The 8174-nt window shown below is 54.5% G+C and overlaps 1 protein-coding gene across 3 annotated transcripts; it reads right to left on the bottom strand.

Annotated features, from left to right (window-relative positions):
- Positions 1-171: 171 nt before the first annotated feature.
- STT3A (STT3A, catalytic subunit of the oligosaccharyltransferase complex) lies at positions 172-7401 on the bottom strand. Of its 3 annotated transcripts, XM_008636888.2 has the most exons (18): positions 7221-7401; positions 6976-7101; positions 6818-6878; positions 6240-6361; positions 5915-6060; positions 5599-5689; positions 4866-4972; positions 4317-4481; positions 3609-3789; positions 2996-3151; positions 2753-2844; positions 1985-2140; positions 1691-1879; positions 1500-1616; positions 1316-1418; positions 799-987; positions 570-685; positions 172-488 (listed from the first exon to the last, which is right to left on the bottom strand). In XM_008636888.2, the coding sequence occupies exons 2-18, from the start codon at positions 7061-7063 to the stop codon at positions 450-452; spliced, it is 2118 nt and encodes a 705-aa protein (XP_008635110.1). In that variant the 5' UTR covers positions 7064-7101; positions 7221-7401; the 3' UTR covers positions 172-449. The 3 variants fall into 3 exon arrangements, with proteins under 3 accessions (XP_008635110.1, XP_017594043.1, XP_017594044.1); XM_017738554.1 differs by having other exon boundaries at positions 1691-2140; XM_017738555.1 differs by having other exon boundaries at positions 1691-2140; positions 7234-7401.
- Between the last annotated feature and the right edge of the window lie 773 nt (positions 7402-8174).

Raw genomic sequence — 8174 nt, 5'->3', positions numbered from 1 at the left:
CCCTGCGCGCGCACTGCCCGGCCACGCCCCCACCCGCACTCCCGCGCCCGCGCCCAGGCCACGCCCACCCGGCCACGCCCACCCGGCCACGCCCCCATTTCCATTCCAAGCGATTAAAAGCAGCCAAACGGCCCCAACGTCCCTCTGAGAGAGTTCAGAAGAAAAACCCCACCAAATTTATTTGTATTTATTTGTATTCTTCACAATTCCTGGTCAATCAGCCCCGGTGAGAGCCGCAGCTCCTGATTTGGCGACAGCTCTGTGTGTATACAAAAATCACTCCTGGCAGGATGGGGCGGGCAGGGTTCTCCCACCGCTGCCTGCGCTTACAAACGGTATAAAACAAACCCGAAACAGCCCCCCTCGAAACCCCACCAAACCCCCAAATCTCTGCTGCACAGGCCAAGGCTGGGTCAGTGCGGTGTCCGGCGCGGCTGGCGCTGGCTCCTCTACGTCCTCGACAACCCACGGTTGTCCAAATCTTTCACCTAGGCAGTAAAAGAAGAATTAGGCAAAAATCCATGTTTTTTTCCCAAACTGGGGGGTGTGGGGTCATTCTGGTGCCATACCTTGTATATTCGGACCAGCCAGTGCTCTGTGGTGTACGCCTCCTCCAGCACGTCCAGCTCAAAGTCCTTGTTGCCGATTTCGGCGTTCCTCACCCGGTCGTAGCCTGGCGGTCGCTCTAGGAGAGGGCAAAGGACAGGCAGCGCTGCTGCATCGTGCCCCAGAGATGCCAGGGCGTGGTGGAGCCCCCCAAAAGCGGTGCCACGCCCCGGGGGTGACTCAGGGACTCACTGGCCTCGGTGTAGACCTGGCCGAAGCGGTAGTAGCACATCTTGTACATGAGGCAGTTGAGCAGCACCGGGGAGCCCTCGCGGTCGACTCGGAACTCCCCGGTGGGGGTGTAGTAGTCGTGCTCCTTGATGTGGCGTCCCGTGTCCGTGCTGCCCCCGATCCGCACCATCCACAGGAACTTGTTGATGTCTGCAAGGCAGAGAGTTGGGGGGCAAAGAAAGAGGGCTTGAGTTGATCTGGGGGGCCAAGAGCAAAGGGTTGAATTGGGGTGAAAGAACAAGAAGTTGGGACGAGGCAAAAGAACGAGGAGTCAAGTCGAGCTGGGGGGCCAGGAGGGAGAGTTGAGGTGATGTGGGGGGCCAAAAGCAAGGGTGAGTTGAGGGAGAGCTACAAAGGCACACGCAGCTCCAGACAGGAGCACTCCGGCACCGTTTTCACTCCACAGCCCCAGCTGGAGGTGGGACTCTGCCAGCAGCGCCCCTGGCTGGGTGTGACCCGGCTCCCAGTGGGATCTTACCATCGGATGAGTACCCGGTGAGGCCGCCAAAGATGACCAGCACGTAGCTGACGTCCAGCTCCCTCATGATCTCGTAGGCTTTCTCCTCGGTCGATGCCATGGCCTGGGGCAGACATGGTGTCAGCCAGTGCTGACATGGTGCCCAGAAAGGCTGGCCAAGGCAGCGGGGGAGGGAAGGACCCACCTGGCCAACGCGGGAGATGTGCGTGTTGTTCCAGGTGTTGTTGTCCACCAGGATGGTGCGGTTGGCCATGGCAGTGATCTGGTACCCGTAGTCCCACCAGGACATCACCTTGGCATCCTGCCCCAAACACCGGCCGTGCATCAGCGCCTCAGTGGGCAAGGCTGGGTGCCCAAGGCCCCAACCCCCCGTACCTCCGGCGTGTTGTGCCGCAGCCAGTAGTAAGCTTCTCGGAAGTCATCGAAGATGATCCTGCTGCCATCCCCGCCACGGGCGGACAGAACGATGGAGGGGGAGGAATAGGCCTCACTGGTCACCCAGGTGGAGTGGAAGGTGTAGGTGATCAGGAAGAACGCCATGACCAGGATCATGCCGCTGGCAACCTGTGGGGACAACTCAGGGTCTGAGCACTGGAGGGATGGGGCCGCCAGCCTCCCGCACTCAGCCCACCAGGACCAGGCATCTTCCCGAGCCGGCTCAGTGCTCACCTCATTTTTGATGGGGTAGGTGGAGTCCTGCTGCTTTTTGCTCTTCTTGTCTGGCCGGCTGATATCCAGGTTCTTCATGTAGGTGGACAACACCTGAGAGACCCCGATGCCGGACAGGATGCACATCACCGGAGCCAGCACCAGCATGAGACGCACCTATGGCAACAGCAGAACTGTCGGAGAAGGAATCCAGCAGAGAAGAGGGAGTTTCATGCCATTCCTAATCCAGCACCTCAAAATCAGTGGATATGTGAGCCTTGCGATAAACCCGGGGCTGATTTTTTTAGTGGGGAGCTGCCACCATCTCAGACACCTCCGAGGGAAATTCCCTGAGGTGCTCAAAACTGGCCCATGTGGGAAATTGAGGTCACTTCAGCAACCTTCGGTGGAGACAAGGATTAGTAGCTGCCTCCACACCAGAACTCAACCATGTTTAGTGTTCAGGGTGCCACAGGAGGAGTGGGAATGGGCTCATCAGCAGCTGTTTGTCACCAGTCCCTGCTTGAAAACCCAGAGCATTTGTTTGGGATTGCACTGGGAGCTCGGCTCTGGGAGATGGGGAACAGTGACCAGGCAGTGCTGACCACAGGGACATGAGTAACACCCAAACCAGTGAGTTTTGCAATTTCACCTTCCCTCAGTGCAGAGAGGGGTGAAAAAACCCACACTGACAGAAGGGAGAAAAGCCCTCAGGGTGAAAGAATCACCACTAAGTTCAGAAAAACAAATTAAATTGTTACGAGCACTTGGCAGCAGTGCAGCCCTCACCATGACAGCCGAGAAGTACATGCTGGTCACTCCGTACATGATGATGAAGATACGAGCGTCTGAGAGGTTGCTGAAGCAGTAGTAGAGACCAACTGAGAGAAAAAGGGGTCAGGTTCAGCTCAGAGATGAAATAAAACCAGGCACTGAGGGACACAGAGGGGGACAGCACTCTCTGGCAGGCTCAGCACGGCCAGAAGAGGCAGGAAAACCCTCTGGTGACAAACTCAGGGTCTGGCGACTCACCTGGGAACATGAAAACAAGGAGCTGCAGGTCAAAGTAGTAGGAGGACCAAGTGGTGGGCTGGTGCTCAGAGACGGAGGCGATGATGGGGATGTTGTTCTTGGCGTAGGAAGGGTCCAGCAGGGAATAGAAACGCCCCGTCCATGGGGAGATTTTCCCTAGGAAAGGGGAGAAAAATCCTCTTTGATCCAGCAGAGTAATAGGCAATGCTGCCATGCACTCTGCCAAGGAAGCACGTGTGAGGCTGAATGAAACCTCATTTAGAATCTCTGTTACTCAAACCTGCCGTTTTGGGAAGGAAATACAATGCACTTTCACTCTAAAAAACTCCTCCCTGCTCAACCTCTATTTTTAGCATCTCTTCGCTACTACAGAGCAACAATCAGTATCTGCAGCACCAGCCTGGTGTCCCCAGAGTCTCTGCCCCTCCTATCTTACAGCTGCTGCTTAAATACTCCTTGCTAATGCACAAATTCGGGCCAGTCCCAACCTCCCCCTTCGAGGGGACTCACAAGCACCGCACAGTAACACAGAGTTAGGATGGACAAATTCCGTGCCTTTGGGAGTGAGGAAAGAGGGTGAAATACCCTTGTAATGGCCACAGCCTTGGGCTACCTGTGAGCATCAGCACGGCGCCGACGGTGAGGAGGACGAAGCCCACCAGGGAAATGACGCTCCTGAAGAGGATTTCGAACTGCTGGGGGTTCAACTTGCTCCGGAGGTAGTCCACGAAGGCGTGGATCTGGCACAAGCCGAAGACTCCAAGGGCAGCCATGTGCTCCGAGGAGAGGACAGGCTGGGAGTGCAGCAGAGCACGGTCAGATACGGAACCGAACAAGAGCCGTTACCAGCTTTGTTTCCAAATCACTTCTCGGCACAATCTCAGTCACAGGGAAATGTTCCAATGTTCCCTCCCTGTGATTGGCACAGCTGGCACGAGTCCTTTTCCTACATCCGCTTTGATTCTGATAAGAATCCATGTGGAAAGTTAACTGGATTCTCTTGCAAACACGAGCCAGGCAAGCCTGTTTCCTGCCATACCAAGATGCACATGGCACGAGAGTTTCCTTCACCAAAACCAAAGATATTTTTATGAAAGACAACCAGTGCTGGGAAGGTTATTAGGAGCTTTGAAAGTCATCCAGCACCTCCAAAGGCTCATTTCGCCAAAGGTGGCAAGGAATCAGCATAACAGGAGCTGGAACAAGGAGTCAGCACCCACTTACAACCTCAGCGATGAAGGCAAGAAGGAAAACCAGGTGCCAGCACGCTGCTGTTCGGTTACAACCAATCCCCAAGTCTGCAAACCCTCCTGGTGCCCACCTGGAAGCCAACAAAGGAGATCTGCATGGAGAGGATGGTTCCCAAGCAGTAGACTGTGCAATAGGCTACATAGATCCTGTGGGAGAAGCGCCCGGTGAGCATCAGCACCAGGACGTGCAAGGGGATGAGGTTGATCAGGAAGACGTAGCCGCCCCACGAGGAGACCTGCCAGGACACAAAGCAGACACACACCCACAAGTTCCAGGACTGAACAGCTGCACAGCTGAGGTGAAACACAGAAGTCTGGCTTTCCTGGGATGGCAGGCAGGATTTTCACCTGGTAGCAATACCAGCTGGGATCTGCTCTATCCTAGGGCATCCTGTACATCCCAGCTGCCAGAAATACGGATTTTTCAACACTATTAAGAAAACTTCACATAAAACCCACTAGTTTTGGGAAGAAAGGACCCATTCCAAATCCACCTCCACAGAGGTTCTAGCTCTCTGGACACACGGACGCAGCAACAGCACGCCACGGATTCCTGGTGAGCGTATCCAGAGGGATCTCAGAGTCAAGTTTAGCCCAGAGCTGGGAGAAGGGACACTCACCATGTAGAAATAGGCGAGGGCACACATGGCTGCCCAATAGATGGAGCCAGTTTTGACGGCCTTGATCCACATGTAGTAGGTCAGGAGCATGCAGAATATGGCAATACCTGCGGAAGGACCCGGAGCCGTTAATGTCACCCCTGGGGCACGGCAGAGCACTCAAGTCATTAGAGATAGATTTGTAAATGCTTGTGCTGCTCCATCACATGAAGAGCCAGGCCTGGGAGAAGCGTTTGATATCTGGTTTCTAGACTGAAACTCTGCGGGGTTTGCGTCTAACAGCTCACGTGGCTTCTTCCAGCCACGCCGGTTGGAAGAACTCCTACACAGCCCCCAGAATCCCAGCTACAGCAAAGGAACCTGGATCCTCCTCTGCCCCAGGCACTGACAGTGAGAGGACTGCCTTTGCCAGTCCCAACATCATGGCTGGAACAGGGATAAAAGCACAGAGGAACCACACAGTAGCTCCAGTTCCTGGCAGAGTTTGGGGAGGTAACAAAACCCTTTTTGATTGGCAAACAAGGATACTGGGGTGAACTCGCTGCCAGAGTTGGGAAACACTCCCTCTACTCCACGGCATGGCCAAGAACCACCTCTGATCTCTGATCAGTCAGGTTTATACTGCACAAACCCAGCAGGGATCACCAGGAAAGGACAGGGCCTCTGTTGTGCCCTGCAGCATCTTCCAGCACCCAACAGTCCTTAAAGGTTTCCCTGAGGGTCACAAACTCACCTTCATTATCGTAGGAGCCGGCGACGGATCGAGAGATGTATCCAGGCACAACAGCGATCATGGCGGCAGCAAGGAGCCCTGCCCCTGCATCCTGGGAAAAACACTGGGATTTAGGAATTTTATTACTCAAAGGAATAAAAACTGAGCTTGGAAACAAAGTTTTCAAACAGATCTCCCACTTCCCAGAAGGTTGGGGTTTTGAGGAGTGTGGCGGTCACCTCCAAAGCTCTGACCCAGCTGCTCTCCCAAATGGCAAAGAGCTCCTGCTCCTCTGGAAAGCCAAAGCCTGTGGGGCACAGCCCGATGGCCCCCGTACCTTGAGCTCTTTGGTGAGGTGGTAAGTCACGATGGTGGTGAAGGAGGAGAAGAGGGGAGCCAGGAACACGCAGACGTTACGGATGTCGATGGTGATGTGGAAGAAGTGCAGCACGTGGTAAATCGCTGCTGATGTGATCATCAGGCCTGGGGATGGAAGTGACACCGCTACCAGAGTGCTCCAAAGACTCACCAGGAAGGAGCTGCTGCCCAGGATGCATCCCCAAGCTGCCCTCTGTTCCAGCTGGCACTCTTGGATGCACTCTCCACCCCCTCTCCCAATTCTCCCCTGCACCAGGTGCCTTCCAGCTTGGCAAAAGCTTCACCTGGGTAAATGGTCCCCCCGATGATCCTGCCCAGGGGGTACCATGCTCGGTCGTCAAACCAGTTGTGGAATTTGTAGAACCCCTCCTCAGCCAGGAAGCGGGTGGTGCGGTAGTTGAAATACCTGCAAGGGTGACAGGGTGTGACAGCACCGTGAGGGCTGATCCCGTGAGTTCCACGCACAGGGAACTGGCCCAGTTTCCCTCAACTGCCCCAAACCTCAGCTGCAAAGGTTCATTCCTCCTCCCAGTGGGGTTAATAGTGCTTTTACAGAGGTGACAGTCTCCCTTGGGACTGATTTAATCAGCAACAAACTTGGGACATCACAAATTGTGCCAGGAGTTCTCTCTCCTGCTGTGCCCAGGTCAGGGAATAACCTCCCATCAGAAAAGCAATGGCAGGTAATTCTTGGATCTGGGTTGCAGGAAGAGCTCTGGGTACCAAGTGAAAACCAAGCTGTACTAAAAGGTGCCCTCCAAATCCCACATCCTCAATGGGGATTAACTTGAGCCTGAACTCTGTGTGCTCCAGAAGAGGAAAAGCCCAACAGGCCCCCAGGAAAGGAGAAGACGACACTTACGGGTCAAACTCATGGATGACACTTTCAAATCTTAAGACAGAAAAAAGTCTTGTGGAGAAAGCTGCAAACACAGAGAAGGGGCAGAGTGAACACACAGAGCTCATGAGTCACCCTGGGTTTTCCTGCACCAGGAGCCATCCCTGAGGACACAGACTTACACAGGACAGCTGCCATCGACAGGATGAGGAGCTTGAGCAGCGTGTCCTGCTTCTCATAGGAGAGCCGGAGAAACCCCAGCTTGGTCATTTTCACATCAAATGCAGGGCCTGAGGATCCTTGAACAGCTGGACACAATCAGGAAGGTATCAAAGAGCGACTCAGACCACGTCATCTTTAAAGGCTTCATGAGCCTTTAGACTTTAAATCCCCCACTCTGGCCCAGCCTTCCCCCCAAACCCCTCACCTCCTGTCCTGACCTGAGCTGTCACTCCAAATCCTGGCTGGTTTTCCTTCCTTTACAGAGCCCAGAACTTCTCTGGGGCAGAGGACGCTCCTGTTTCTCTGTGCACAGAACAAAACCTCAGTGTAAACTTGAGCAAAACCTCTGCCTTCCCTCTGGCTGCTCTCTGGAGTTTAACCATCACCTGCAAGCAATGCACAAAAAATATAACCCATGGACAATGCAAGAAATGGATGCTTTTTCTCACACATAGGAGGTCTGAACAGCTCCTGGTTACTCCCACTTTGAATTACTTATGTCAAATATATATATCCCAGTAGCTTGTTACTGCAGGCCAGGACAGTAAATCAGTTTTCCCCACATCAGACAACGTGGCCGTTTAATTCAACCTCACCAGGGGGAGGAAAAGCCACAGAAATCCTGGGGTTGCACACCAAGGAAGTGAAACTCTTACTGGAGAATCACAGCTTTAGTATCTTTTTACCTTGAAAACATTCAGATTTCTTCAAATCATTTCTTGCCCAATCCATCAAGAAAACCCCTCCCGCTGCTCTGGGCGGGTTCAGTCCCAGCACGGGCGGGTAAATGTGCAGCTCTGATCTCTGAGCTACATCAGGGAGGATGCCTTGGGACAGGCTGAGACTTAAAACCTAAACAATCCGGGCCTAAAAAAGCCTTCCTGTGCCCAAAAGTGATTCCGACTGGCACACACTGGGCACTGCCTGCTACAGAAATACCGCGACTGGATCCCCTGCGATAATGGAGCACAGTGCAGATGCCTCTGGGCACGAGTGGCTCTGCCGGGGGGTGCTCCGGGGCCCCAGCGCCCTCGGGGGGGATCCTCCACCACCCCCCAGGAGCTCTCAGTGACACAGAGCGCTCCCGACACCCCGTGCTGCCCGCCACGCCCCGCGAACACCCCCAGCCTCCAGCCCGCGGCACCCCTCAACCCGCCGG

Source organism: Corvus brachyrhynchos, unplaced genomic scaffold (genome assembly GCF_000691975.1).
Source record: "Corvus brachyrhynchos isolate BGI_N302 unplaced genomic scaffold, ASM69197v1 scaffold46, whole genome shotgun sequence".
NCBI lineage: Eukaryota > Metazoa > Chordata > Aves > Passeriformes > Corvidae > Corvus > Corvus brachyrhynchos.
The sequence above is the reverse complement of the archived record's forward strand: the minus strand, read 5'-3'. Positions and strand labels throughout refer to the sequence as shown.

What these genes read in the sequence shown, in the direction of transcription:
- STT3A (XM_017738554.1), bottom strand. Translation starts at nt 7,063, where the DNA reads ATGACCAAGCTGGGGTTTCTCCGGCTCTCCTATGAGAAGCAGGACACG. An exon ending in TGTACTTCTCGGCTGTCATG is followed by an intron (nt 2,141 to 2,752) that starts GTGAGGGCTGCA and finishes CTGTTGCCATAG; the next exon opens with GTGCGTCTCATGCTGGTGCT. An exon ending in CCAGGTCTACACCGAGGCCA is followed by an intron (nt 686 to 798) that starts GTGAGTCCCTGA and finishes GCCCTCTCCTAG; the next exon opens with AGCGACCGCCAGGCTACGAC.